Source organism: Galeopterus variegatus, unplaced genomic scaffold, assembly GCF_000696425.1.
Source record: "Galeopterus variegatus unplaced genomic scaffold, G_variegatus-3.0.2 Scaffold1225, whole genome shotgun sequence".
NCBI classification, from domain to species: Eukaryota; Metazoa; Chordata; class Mammalia; order Dermoptera; family Cynocephalidae; genus Galeopterus; species Galeopterus variegatus.
The window spans coordinates 143590-158619 of record NW_007727336.1 but is presented as its reverse complement, the minus strand read 5'-3'; the positions used below and the strand labels follow the sequence as shown (position 1 = coordinate 158619).

Sequence of the window (15030 nt, the reverse complement as noted above, 5' to 3'; positions counted from 1 at the left end):
ATTCACTAAGGTTAAAACTATGCTTATGGGCTATACACCGACTAGAGTGACTAAAAAAAAAGACTGATATCACCCAACATAAGAAAGACTGTAGAGCAACCAGAATTACAGATTGACACAATGGCATGGACAAATCTCAAAAACTTGATACTGAGTGAAACAAACCAGACCAAAAGAAAAGTACATCGTATGATTCCATTTATTTTAAGTTCTAGGATGTGCAAATTAATATAAGATCAGTAGTTGCTGGAGGAGAGTAGAGAAAATGAGAAGTAACTGAGAAAACAATGAAACGCTCTATACTTTGCTAGAAAAATAAATTACCGAAAATGCGCATTTGTCAAAACTGATCAAACTGAACATTTAAGATAACGTGCATTTCACTAGATGTAAATTGTATCAATCTAAAAAAGCAAAAACTCTATGCTTACATAAGTAGAATGAAAGAGGTCATAGAAAGTATTATGTTAAATTATATTTAATTGAAGAATTAAAAAAACCTGAAAATCGTTAAGCTTCTCTGTCAGACATTTTAGCAACTTTTAAAAGACACTTTATGAAATTAAAATGAAGTACTAGTAAAAGCAAATGTATCAGGCCGGCCCGTGGCTCACTTGGTAGAGTGCTGTGCTGATAACACCAAGGCCACGGGTTCGGATCCTATATAGGGATGGCCGGTTTGCTCACTGGCTGAGCGTGGTGCTGACAACACCAAGCCAAGGGTTGAGATCCCCTTACCGGTCATCTTTTTAAAAAAAAAAAAAGCAAATGTATCACAGAACATAACTGAAGTATGTAATTATCCACATAATTGCTGCTGTTACTAAATTTTACTTCTTGTTATACAGTAACATGAGCATGTAACTATTTCTACATTTATGGCAAAGGTACACTAATGAATATCAATCTTTTTGTTTTTAGTAACTGAGAACAGTAAAGTCATAGATAATTTAATACCATCCCCCAAAACACTTTCAATATTGTATCAATAAAATATATAATTCCTAATTAAGGTAAAATCATCCAATAAGTCAAATAATATTAACATGGAAGTTTACAAAGCAAAACTGTTAGAAAATAAAAAGAGAAACTGACAGAAGTACTGAGAGGTTTAATAGAAATATTGAGGTTTTATAGTTAAAAAGTACAAAGAGAGGGGCCGGCCTGGTGGCGCACTGCTACAGTGCGCCGCTTAGGAGCGCGGCGGCGCTCCCGCCGAGGGTTCGGATCCCACATACAGACCGGCCGCTCACTGGCTGAGCGAGGTGCGGGCGCAACACTGAGGGTTGCAATCCCGTTGCGGGTCCCGGTCCGGTACGGGCGCGACACTGAGGGTTGCGATCCGTTGCCGGTCAAAAAAAAAAAAAAAAAAAAGTACAAAGAGAGAAACTTATTCTTGTCTTTGTCAAATCAATAAAAAAACCTTTAAAAATTAATCATACATAAAATCTCAATGTAATTAATTAAGGTTACTTAATGTCTATTATATTTTGAAATCTACAAAGAGGACATTTTCACTTTTCTAGCATCTATTTTCTAGAAATATTCACAACAATCATATATCAGATCAAAAACACAAACTCATTTGTAACATATGCTTTCATGTATGTTTCTAAATCCACAGGCTAAATACCCTGGATTAAACTGTAAGGTGAAGATTTGGAGCAGATGGAAAGGTTATATAATGCTGATGAAAATGTGAGTGAGTACCACCATTTTGGAGAACTGTTCGGTAATTGAATATATTGAACTTAAATTGAATATATTATATAGACCTTTATGACCCAGCAGTTTCACCCCAGACATGTGCATATTTATGCATACATACTTACACAACAGAAACACATGTGCATGTGCCCCAAAACCATGTACCAGAATGTTCAGAGGATATTTTTCATAATAACCAGAAACCGAGCACAACCCAATATTCATCCACAGAATGGATAACAAATTGGAAGTATACACACACAACGAAATACCTTATATACTGCATGAACATGAATGAACTACAACTGTCCACAACATGGATAAACCAACCATAATAAGCCAGACACAAGTGAACCCAATCTGTATGTTTCTGTTCAAAAAGAATCCAAAACAGGCAAAATTGATCTATGCAGTTAGTATTGACAACTTTGGAAAAGAAGGGTGGGGTAGCAATTAGGATATATATGAGCGGACTTTTGGAGAGCTGGTAGGGTTCTGTGTTTCTTTATTGTGTGTTGGTTACATAAATGTGTTCACTCTGGGATAATTCATTGAGCTGTACACTTATAATGTACACTTTTCTGCATGTTATTATTCAATAATTGAAACCAAACAAACTTTAGGCCAAATGGAAAAGGTAAGAGATTTTACAGTGGTTTTTTTTAAAACATTTGAACAGCCTCATTTAATGAACAGGGAGCAAGTAAAATCTCAGAATTAAATGCTTTCATTATTACACAAGAACAAATAAATGATCCAAACACACAACTTAGGAAGTTAGAAAAGAAACAATAAAACAGTAAAGGGACTCGGAGAAACTGGAACCCTCTTATACTGTTGGTGAGAATGTAAAATGGTACAGCCCCTTTGAAACAACAGTTTGGCATTTCCTGAAAATGTTAAACACAGAGTTATCATATGACTGAGCAAGCCACTCCTAGATACATAATCAAGAGAAATGAAAACAATTTGTCCACACAGAAATTTGAATACAAATGTTCCTAGAAGCATTACTCATAATGGCCAAAAGTGGAAACAATCCAAATGTCCATCAACAGAATGAATGGATAAACAAAATGTGATATATCCATAAAATGTACTATCATTCAGCCATAAAAAGGAATGAAGTTTTAATACATGCTATAACATGAATGAACTTTGAAAATATTATGATAAGTAAAAGAAGCCAGTCACAAAAAAGATGACATATTGTATGATTACATTTATATGAAATGCCCAGAATGGGCAAATCTATAAGCCCAAAAAGTAGATTTATGGTTGCCTAGGGCTGGAAGTGGTTAGAAGGGTATAAGGCGTGATTGCCAATGAGTATCAGGTTTCTTTAAGGGGAACGAGGACAGATGTTCTAAAATTAGATTATGGTGACGGTTGCACAACCTTGTGAATATAACAAAATCCACTGAACACTTTATAGGATAAATTGTATAAGTGAATTATATCTCAATAAAGATGCAAAAAAAAAAAAAAATACAAAACGACACTACTCGCCCAAATGTGAACCTTCCTCACTCAAAAAAGACAAAACATTTCTCTTCAGTCTTACCTTTTAAGGGCATCTTTGAGTTCAGGCACAGAACGGATACACTGAACTGTAGCATTCATGTAACAAGTGTTACCAAGGTTTGTCAACCCACATGGTAATTCCATCTGACAAAAAAAGAATTAAGTCATTTTTATAAAATGACATGGCATATATAAATCACTAAAGTTCACACTTGGAATCAAGGACTATTTATGAGCCCTTACCAGTTTATATTCCATCTTCACCCTAAGTAACAATGTTTTATTTCCCCCAATAAAAATTTTTGCTTGTATCATGCTAACAAACTTTCTATGTTTTAATTCCCTTCTTGAAAATAACCAGTGAACAATCACATAAGTTCTGCCTCCTTTGCAGGCTTATGATCAGAATAGAGTAGCCAAACATGTACAGAATCACTTAAAACAAAAAACAAACAAAAAAAACTCAAACAAACAAACAAGAAAATCAATGGCACTTATATAAATGCTACATGTTTAACAAAATAACATTTGACACATGTTCTGGCCAGTTTCTAACTGACTTTGCATTTCAATTCAGGATAAACTATATATTTTCAACACAAAGTATTTAAGGGTTTAAACATCCTAGCATGTAAACTACTCTTTGGACTTAACAATTAGCTCAGTTGATGAAAGTGCAGTGTTACAACACCAAGATCAAGAGTTCAGATTCCTATACCAGCCAGCCACCAAAAAATAATAAAACAAAATAAATTAAATTAAATAACTATTCTTTGATCCTGTTTTCTCATAAAATAACAGTAAACACTTAAATAGTGCTATCTGCTAAACACATATTTATTACAGATATTGACTTTATATGTGTGTATCTTACAACAAAACTGTCATCTGTAAAATACGGTTAATTATAGTCCTAACACCTTACAGAATCTTGGAGTTTAAAAGCAGAAACCTTGGGCCGGCCACGTGGCTCACTCGGGAGAGTGCGGTGCTGACAACACCAAGGCCACGGGTTCGGATCCTATATAGGGATGGCCGGTGCGCTCACTGGCTGTGTGTGGTGCTGACAGCACCAAGCCAAGGGTTAAGATCCCCTTACCGGTCATCTTTTTAAAAAAATAAAATAAAATAAAATAAAAATAAAAATAAAAGCAGAAACCTTGAAATATAAACTTGATGTTCACCGTTAAATTTAAGTTAAGCCTAAGTAAATTCACTCAGAAGTTTGAAAAGCAATAATAAAGTGTAAAACACAAAACAAAACCTAATTTTATTTATTATCTGACTATACAAGGACTCCCTTAAGTTAATTTCAAATATAACAAAACTTATTTACTGCTAAAAACATACATCTTGATATTGATTAAATCGTCAAAACATTTTAGATATTACTTTCTGAAAGACATCTTAATGACTGTCCTTCAAAAAGTAGTGATCAAACATAAAATTTGATATGTCTTACGACAGATGCTAACTGTTCTTCTGTCATGTCTTCTACAAAGACAGTTTTAGCTGAGGGTTCTTCGGGAAGAGCATCTGCTGAGCCCATCATTAGTAGAGTCATTCCCTGTTTTTAAAAAAAAAGGTAATTTCAGGAAAACCCTTAAAAGTTCATCATGTTTATGTCTAATGAAAGAAACCAGACGCAAAAGAACATACATTATGTGACTCTACTTACCACAAAGGTAAATCTACAGAAATTAGATTACTGGCTGCCAAGGAAGGTGGGAAAGAGGAGTAAGTGATTTTAAATGGTGTGAGTTTCTTTCTGGGGTGACAGAAGTGTTGTAAAATTAGATTGTGGTGAAGGTTACACAACTCTGTAAATACACTATCAAAAATCACTGAATTGGGGCCGAGCCCGTGGCGCACTCGGGAGAGTGTGGTGCTGGGAGTGCAGAGCGCTCCCGCCGCGGGTTCGGATCCTATATAGGGATGACCGGTGCGCTCACAGCACTCACTGGCTGAGCGCAGTGCGGCCGGTCTCAAAAAGGACAAAAAAAAAAAAAAATCACTGAATTGGGGCTGGCCAGTTAGCTTACTTGGGAGAGCATAATGCTGGTAACACTAAGATGGATCCCCATACCAGCCAGCCAACAACAACAAAAAAATCATTGACTTGTTAAAAAAGTAAAAAACTTCTAGGTGGCTGCTTGGGGTCAGGGGTCACCTACTTATCTGCAAAAGGGCATAAAGAAACTTTTTAGAGTGATGAAACCTAAATCTTTTTTTTTTTTTTTTTGTGACCGGTAAGGGGATCGCAACCCTTGGCTTGGTGTCGTCTGCACCGCACTCAGCCAGTGAGCGCACCGGCCATCCCTATATAGGATCTGAACCTGTGGCGAGAGCGCCGCTGTGCTCCCAGCGCTGCACTCTCCGGAGTGAGCCACGGGGTCGGCCCGAAACCTAAATCTTGATTGTGGTGGTGGTTACATGACTGTATAAAATTACCCAAATTCACCAAGCTACACTAAAAATAGATGAATTTTACTCTACATAAATTATATCTCAATAAATGTGAGGGGGAAAAAAATCAGTATTGCCTTAAAAAAAACTGGTAATACTTACAATACTGAAGTGAAAAGAATTTGTCAAATGATCATTAACATTTAATGACATCTTTTCTCCCCATAATAAATAAAAGTAACCATTAATAAGATTCTGTCTGTGAATGCCTATTGTGTAACTGTAACAATTGCTTGAGAGCATGAAAATCTCCATTTCTGGAAGATATCAGAGTAAATTAGTTCAAAATATCCAATTTTATTATTTTAGACATTAACCCAAGTAAATACTTACATTCAATACATGTGTTAAACACTCCATACAAAAGAACAAGACACTGTCATCCTTAATCTCATAATCTTGAAATACAAAAATCATTTTACTCTCTCATTCAATATCTTAATTGGAAAACACGAACACATGAGACAAAGAAAGTGGGGATCAACAACAACAAAAAAAAACAGGAAAAAAATATAGCCAAAGAAGACGAAAAATATCCAGATGATGATTAAAATCAGGAAACTTAGTAAGGTCAACAAACTCAAAGTCTTACGAATACCTAACGCTGAAATTCAATAACCTTCATTCTATTACCTTTTATTTTTAGTTAAACTTTTTCTATGATAACACAATGTAAGTACTAAGCCATCACTAAAAAATCTTTTTCCAAAGACAACTCTCTCTGGAACCAAATATTTAAAGAATATACCCACAATAACCAGTTAGAAAGCACAATAGAAAAGAAAAATACCAACAAATATGTAAAAGTAAACATAACAAGAAATACATAATACTTTAACAACAAAACTATAAAGCTCTACATTTAGAGATATTTTTTAAAATACCTAAATGGATTGAAGGACATGACAGATTTCTGAAATAAAAAAATTACTGTAAAGATGTGATTATAGCTGGCCAGTTAGCCCAGTTGGTTAGGGCACGGCCTTGTAATGCCAAGGTCAAGGCTTCATTCCCCCTACCAGCGTGTGCCCCCCCCCACGATTATAAATTACTATATAAATTTTATAAAATGCCTTTTTGAAACTTTACAAAATGGTTGATTCATGTACATTTATACCCATGACAATACCTAGTAAATTCCTGGAAAGGAAGAATAAAGAAAGGAGACTAAAACAATGTCATTTAAAATTATTAGAAAAATAGATTATATAATGAAAAAATCTTGGGGAAAACTGGGTATTAATTTTAAAAAATGTATTATCAGTTCCCCACCTCATGCTGCACCACAACCAAAATGAATTACAGAGTGAAGATTTAAATATACAAAAAAATAATAATAATAATTATAAAAACTGAATCCAAAAACATCTCACAGTTGGAAGATTTTCTAAAATTGACATAAAATATGAAAAAGACAGATGTCACCAACTACATAAATCTTGAAAACTTCTGTAAAACATTACCACAATAAAAACTGGGGTTAGAGAATGGCCTTGTAACATCAAGGTCAAGGGTTCAGACCTCCATACCAGCCTGCCAGAAAAAAAAAAAAAGGAAAAAAAGGAAACAACAAACAGTCTTAAAATCAATAATGTAGGTAAGTTTCTACCTTAAGCACTAGTAAAACTGTGAATTAAAACCAAAGGAGAAAGAAGGAAATAAAGCAAAGATGGAAAATCAATAACAAACGAACAAGCAAAAGCTGGTTCTTTGGGGGTGGGGGGTGATGGGGGATGTCAATGAAATTGACAAAACTGTCTAGACGATGAAGAAAATCAGAGAAATCACAATTGCCAATACAGTTTGAGCATTCCTAACCCAAAGACCTGAAATCCAAAATGCTCTTCAGGGCTGAGCCAGTGGCGCACTCGGGAGAGTGCGGCGCTGGGAGTGCAGCAGCGCTCCCGCCATGGGTTCGGATCCTGTATAGGGATGACTGGTGCGCTCACAGCGCTCACTGGCTGAGCGCCGTGCGGCCGGTCTCAAAAAGGACAAAAAAAAAAAACCCTTTACTCAGAATTATTTCATACCTTAAAAGTCATAAATTTTAATGTAGTTTTAAACATGCAGTTGTACAGACATCACCACAAAACCATTTTCATAATAATACCAAGATGTTATTTCCCTTTTTCACTATGTTGATGTCACACTGATGGTGCTAAGGCATTAGTGGCTAAAACTGTTGGCCACTTAGCACGTATCAAGGTAGTAGCAACAAAATGAAGTAGTAAAATGATTAATTTTACTAAATCTCAACCTTGAATACATTTCTTTCGATCTTCTACATTATGGAATGAGATATATTACAAAAAACTTCTGCTACATACCAAAGAATGATAGTTGTCTTCAGGATAAGCACTTGTGCAAATGTTTGAGTTGCACACTGGACTAACTACTTTTTTATGGAGTACCATTTTTACTTAAAACAACTCATAAATCATGACTTTTATTTAAGACTTCAGTATCTAGCTAACATATTCTCAAAAATGAACAAAGTGAGCCTGTCACTTCATGGAAAACAACTGCCAATATTTATAGTTGCCAATGACAAAATTAGAGCTTTCAAGTGAAAATTAGAATTTTTTATCTGTCATTATGCAGTTGGCAGCTTCCCAGACTTTTCTGTTGAGACTGGAAGTGATATTAATGAATGCAATTTTTGACACCGCATAGTGAAATGCATCAACATATGCAAGATCAAAATAAATCAGGAAACCAACCTTTTCCAAACGACTTACACAAGATGTTACAAAATCATGCATGGGTATGAGATTCACTCTAAGTGCAAAACAGACAAATAGATTTTAACGTACAAAAGGTCTCTAATGTGGTTTCAGATTTTACCCCTCCAACTAAACTTTAATAAACTACCACATGTTGAGTTTTGGTGTACAATGAAAGAAGAATGCCCACAATTTTATCTGAAAAAACAACTTCTTTTTTAAACCATATAACTATGTGAGGCCAGATTTCCTTCATATACTTCAACCAAGAAATAAAAAATCCAATGAGACTAACCACTTAGCAAAATAAAAAAGAAAAAGAAAAATCATATGATCATTTCAACAAGGAGCACAAAAAGCACTTAAAATTCAACAGCCATTCATAATTTTTTTTTTTTTGTCCTTTTCGAGACCAGCCGCACCGCGCTCAGCCAGTGAGTGCTGTGAGCGCACCGGCCATCCCTATATATTGTCTTTTTCGAGACCAGCTGCACTGCGCTCAGCCAGTGAGTGCTGTGAGCGCACCGGTCATCCCTATATAGGATCCGAACCCGCGGCGGGAGTGCTGCTGCACTCCCAGCGCCGCACTCTCCCGAGTGCGCCCTGGGCTCGGCCCAGCCATTCATAATTTTAAGGTTTAGTGAACTAGGAAAAGACAAGATGTCCACTCTCAATACTTTCTATTCAGCACTGTATTAGACATCCTAGAACGAAGTTAGGCAAAAGACATAAATTAGATGTCATTTGCTTATCAACTACACCTCAATAACACTTAAAATAATTAGAAGTCATAAAGATTAGAAAGGGAAAAGTAAAACTGCCATCACTTTCAGAGACAATCTAGAGAATGTGTTTGCAGACTACACATCAGACAAGGGAGTAATATCCAAAATATATGAGGAACTCAAACAACGCAACAGCAAAAAAAAAAAAATATATATATATATATATATATATATATATATAATAAAATGGGCTAAAGATCTGAACAGGCACTTCTTAAAAAAAGACCTATAAATAGCCAACAGGCACATGAAAAAATGCTCAACATCCCTAGTCACCGGGGAAATGCAAATTAAAGCCACAATGAGAGGTCACCTCACTTCACTAAGGATGGCTATCATCAACAAGACAGAAAATAAATGCTGGCAAAGATGCAGAGAAAAAGGAACTCTTCTACGTTGCTGGTGGGAATGTAAATTAGTACAGCCATTGTGGAAAACAGTATGGAGGTTCCTCAGAGAACTAAAAATAGATCTACCATACAACCCAGCTACCCCACTTCTGGGTATTATACCCAAAAGAAATGAAATCAATATATCAAAAAGATACTTGCACCCCCAAGTTCATTGCAGAACTATTCACAGTAGCCAAGAGATGGAACAATCTAAATGTCCATCAGCAGATGAACAGATAAAAAAACTGAAGTATATATACACAATGGTATATTATTCGGCTATAAAAAAATGATATCCTGTCATTGGCAGCAACACGGATGGAAACGGAACCCGAAACCATCATGTCAAGTGAAGTCAGGCACAAAAAACCAAATACTGCATAGTATCACTCATACGTGGAATCTTAAAAAAAAGTGATTCTCACAGAGGTGGTGAGTAGAATAAAGGTTACCAGAGGCCAAGGGAGGAGGGGGTGAGGAGAAGAAGAAGAGGTGGACTAATGGGTAAAAAACTATGCTATCTACTCTAAGTGAATCATTGTGAGGTACATGCACATACTGAAACAACACTCTCTACCCCACAAATATGTACAAGTAAATGTTAAAATAAAAATTAAAAAATATTACGTCATAAATATTAGAAAGGGAGAAGTAAAATTGTCATCATTTGCAGATAACATGCTTATGTAAATAGAAAACCCAATGAATTCTACCAAAAAACTGCTGAAACTAGTAAGTGATTTAATTGTAAGGTCACAGGATGAAAATAAACTTAAAAAACCAACTGTATTTTTATATCCAGCCATGAACACTGGAAAACAAATTTTTTTTAAAAATATCATTTCAACAGCAAAAAACATTAAGTTCCAGGAATCTAACAAAAACCATGTAAGATCACTATAATAAAAAACTAGGGCCTAGCCTGTGGCGCACTCGGGAGAGTGCGGCGCTGGGAGCGCAGCAGCGCTCCTAGCGCGGGTTCGGATCCTATATAGGGATGGCCGGTGTGCTCACAGCGCTCACTGGCTGAGCGTGGTGTGGCCGGTCTCAAAGAGGAAAAAAAAAAAAAAAAAAAAAACTAGAACTCTGCTAAGAGAAAACAAAGACCTAAATAAATGGAAAATACACTGTATTCAAAGATTTTTAATACTCAATATTGTTAAGATGTTCATTCTCCTCAAATTGAGATTCAGATTCAATGTAATCTCAAACAAAATCCCAGCAGTCAGTTTGTAGAAATTGACAGACATTCTAAAATCGTAAGTAAATGCAAAGGAGCTAAAATACTCTTGAAAAAGGACAAACAGTTGGAGAACTTACACTATCTTATTTCAAGACTTATTATAAAGATTTAATAATCAAGACCATGTGGTACTAGTATAACTTTAATCAACTAGATCAATGAAACAAGAGCCCAAAAACAGACCTACAACTGATTTTCAACAAAGACTCTAACACAAGTCCATAGGAAAAGGAAAGTATTTTCCACAGATGGTACTGGAACAACTGTATACACATATGACAAAAAGTCACTTTCAATTTATTTTGGTATAATAATCAGGATACTACATTTTAGTAAGTGTTGAGATAATACTTACATTTTTTATTTTGATGTTTCCCCAATCATCATCCTGTTTCAAAGACAAACAAAAAACATTAACCACCTTTGCACAAGCTGAACATAATCTAATAATAAACTAATTTTAAGCTACTTTAAAATAGAATAAAATTCTTTCTGTATGCAGATTTTATTTAAAATTACTGCAATCAGAAATTCATTTTAAAACACATGCAGTCCTAAAGCCAAGAAATTTAACGAGTACTTAAACTGCCTAAGGTTAAGACAATCTCAAAAACAGTAAACCTGGCAGCACCTAGTATGCTTAAGTATAAAAAACACTTCTAGCAAGTACTAAAAAATGTTTGATGACAAATGACAGATACTCTTTTTTGCACATTTGGAAACAGGAAAACCAATTAATAACTAGTTTACATGACAAAAATGAAGAGTAACTTATGAAATGAGGTATACATAATTGAGGTGACTGTATAACTTATCATCCAAGCTAGGAGACTCTTCAGAATGCAAGAGCTATTAAAAATTATACCACAGGAGTAAATCAGACTACCTGAGGCAAACTCCTAATAATATTTGCATCAACAAATGTTTCTCAAGTCCTAAATTTCACATCTATGAAGCAATTAACAAATACTTTCACTTCAATGTGTTCAATAAAAAATAAAGATTTTTTTTTTTAAATGCCATCACTGCTTCACATGATTTAACTTACTGCAACCTAGACCTTCCCTTCACAGGATAAAGTTGGTTCCATATTACTCCTTTCTTTTTACAGAAGGTATGACATTCAACATGCTTGTCTCCTCTTCATTGGATTATCTCCTCTCCACTAATTATCTCTTGAGACAACCTGCTTTAAAATGGAACAGTAACTTTCTAAAAGGCCTTTCTCAGTTTAAGGGCTATTAAAGGCTATTAATTGCTAATCATAAGGAGTGATAAATATAAATGCCCACTCAGGTCACAGAAAGCTGGGAACTGAACCCATATCTGCTTAACTTATAAATCACATTCTCTGCTGGTGCTACACTATGCGACTTAAACCTCTCTGACATTCAATTTCCTCATTTATAAAATATGGATAACACACTCGGTTGAGAATTAAAGAAAATATGTAAAAAGCCTGGCACAGAAATGTACTCAATAAATAGCTCCCATTTGGTAGCTATTAATAATCAAGGTTTCATTTAATTACATTTTTCTATAATTCTCCACAGTACATAGCTCAGCTCAAATTAGGTAATGAAGTTCACTAAAGGCCAAAGGCTCACACTACAACTTGGGAGGTGGGGTGGTAAACAAAGTTTTTATACCATGTGTTTTACTGCCTAGAAGATGGGGGTAGCCAGTTCTTACCTCTAAAATTAACTACAGCTCTTTAGCATTTCATATCTAACCCTTGAAGAAAGTATTTTTTAAAACTATACTATATAGTTTAAGAAACAGTAACAGAAAATATCTCATCTTTTTTGTGGCCCTTCATCAATGACACAGGTAAGCTTGGACTCTTAACTGTAGTCAGTGTGACTATTTCCAAATAACTAAGAGAAAAATTAGGTTCCTTCTCTTTTTAAACAAAAAATTTTTTCTCCCATCTCCAGGTAGGAGTTAGATAGCAATTACTCTTAAGAGAAAAGGGTCTTCCTTAAAGTGAGTAGGATGCAAATAGGCTAAAGGAAAAAATAAAGTTTTCCAGTAATCCAGAACCAGGGCTTTGGTAAGATGTTGAAGTGCTTTGAATTTTAATATTCAAATGCATGCACAAAAATATATTCTGTAGTAGTTTTTTTTGTTTTTTTCCTTTTTTTGTCTTTTTTACTGACCGGTAACAGGATCACAACCCTCAGGGTCGCGCCTGTACCGGGGACCGGCAACGGGATCGCAACCCTTGGTGTTGCGCCCGCACCGCGCTCAGCCAGTGAGCGGGAACCGGTCTCCACATGGGATCTGAACCCTCGGCGGGAGCACCGCCACACTCACAAGCGGCGCACTCTCCAGTGCGCCACCGGGCCGGCCCTGTAGTAGTTTTTTAAAAAAAACAAATCTACCCATATTCTTCCATGTTTTTAACAGAGATAAAATTTTCCAGCCCTATAACAGAAAATTACTAAGGAGATACAAATAGATTTCATTAGTCTAAACCCAAAAAAATTAATACATCCTCACAGGAAAAAAATTCAAACAATACAAAAAGTTGTAAAGTGCCCCACTCCACAGAGGTATAAATAAAATTTATACATAAAACTTTAAGCGATGCTTTTACAATAGTTTATAGTGTTCTGAAGTGGCTACAATGATCCTCCCTTACTCTAACATGAATAAGAAAGTTTTAATCCCATAGACTACTCTCAGCAAATAAAAATGCTTCAAATGCTACATTAACACTAAACACATTTCTGGTGTTATTTTCACTAGGGTTTGGATCCCCATACTGGTCAGCTGCAAAAAAAAAAAAAAGTTTAAAAAAAAAAATTGTTTTCAAGGGACCGCCCGTGGCTCACTCGGGAGACTGCAGTGCTGATAACACCAAGGCCACGGGTTCAGATACTATATAGGGATGGCCGGTTTGCTCACTGGCTGAACATGGTGCTGACAACACCAAGCCAAGAGTTAAGATCCCCGTACCAGTCATCTTTAAAAAAAAAAAAGTTTTCACTAATTATATAATAATAGTATGTAATGAAAATTAGGACGGAATTTTACCTTCAATGTTCCTCCTTTCACCATAACTTTCTGTCTGGCTGGTTGTACTCCAGTCAATGCAAAAAGCTGAGCCTTGAACACCATTGGAGGTTCATCGGTATTCAATTCTACACCTTCAAATTTCTCCTTTCCCCATTTGACAGTCACTGCAAACAAAATCATATAGTTTTTCATTTTCAAAATAATGAGACTTCAGATTTAGAAGACCCTTAAAGGATTACCTATGAGGCTAATTCTTAAGGGCCAAGCTGTGTCCTTCATCTTTTTATGCCCATAATGCCTACCTAATCAAGAGTGACATACATGTAGTAGGTCCTGAATAAAATTTTACTGGATCAAATCCAACTTCTCAGTTGATAAATAAGGAAAGTGAGACTTAAGAGAGGTTGACTGATCTGATAATGTCACAAAATTGGTTTGTAAACATCCAAGTCTTCTGAATCCTACTCCAAAAATCTCTGCAAAATATGATGATCACACTGAAGTATTTCCCATCACGATATGTTTAATTAAAGAATCATTCAAATCAGTACATATTGTTGGAAGAAAGGAGAATGAGAAAGATAGTTTTAGAAGAAAAAAATTCAGGGAGATTAAAGCACATTTAAAATAGCTTAAAGAATACAGATTCTGAATTATAAGAAGAAAGGTGTGGGAGAATTGAAAGGTGTCATTCCTGAGCAAGAGATCCTCAAATATTAAGAAAAATCCAAAACTACAACTAAATCATTAAAAAATATAGAAATCCCACTTTACAGCCACTAGGATGGCTACTACAAAAAAATATTTTTTTGTAACAGAAAATAACAAGTGTTGGCAAGGACGTGGAGAAATTGGGACCCTTGTGTACTTCTGGGAATGTAAAATGGTACAGCCACTGTGAAAAACAGTATGGCATTTCCTCAAAAAGTTAAACACAGAATTACCATATGATCCAGCAACTCTACTTCTGGGTATATATCCAGAAGAACTGAAAGCAGGGACTCAGATAATTTCACACCCATGTTCATAGCAGCATTATTCACAATAGCTAAACAAGCGGGAGCAACCCAAGTGTCCATCAAAAGATTAACAGATTTTAAAAATGCGGTACATATGGGCCAGCCCGTGGCTCACTCGGGAGAGTGCGGTGCTGACAACACCAAGGCCCC

At 35.6% G+C, this 15030-nt stretch overlaps 1 protein-coding gene across 1 annotated transcript in view; it reads right to left on the bottom strand.

Moving 5' to 3' along the window:
* The window catches only part of USP14 (ubiquitin specific peptidase 14 (tRNA-guanine transglycosylase)), a 41435-nt gene extending 27394 nt beyond the window's left edge, over nucleotides 1-14041 (bottom strand). The window contains 4 exon segments of the mRNA XM_008575711.1: nucleotides 3272-3375; nucleotides 4694-4798; nucleotides 11196-11228; nucleotides 13880-14041. Coding sequence (XP_008573933.1) covers nucleotides 3272-3375; nucleotides 4694-4798; nucleotides 11196-11228; nucleotides 13880-14041 — 404 coding nt within the window.
* Between the last annotated feature and the right edge of the window lie 989 nt (nucleotides 14042-15030).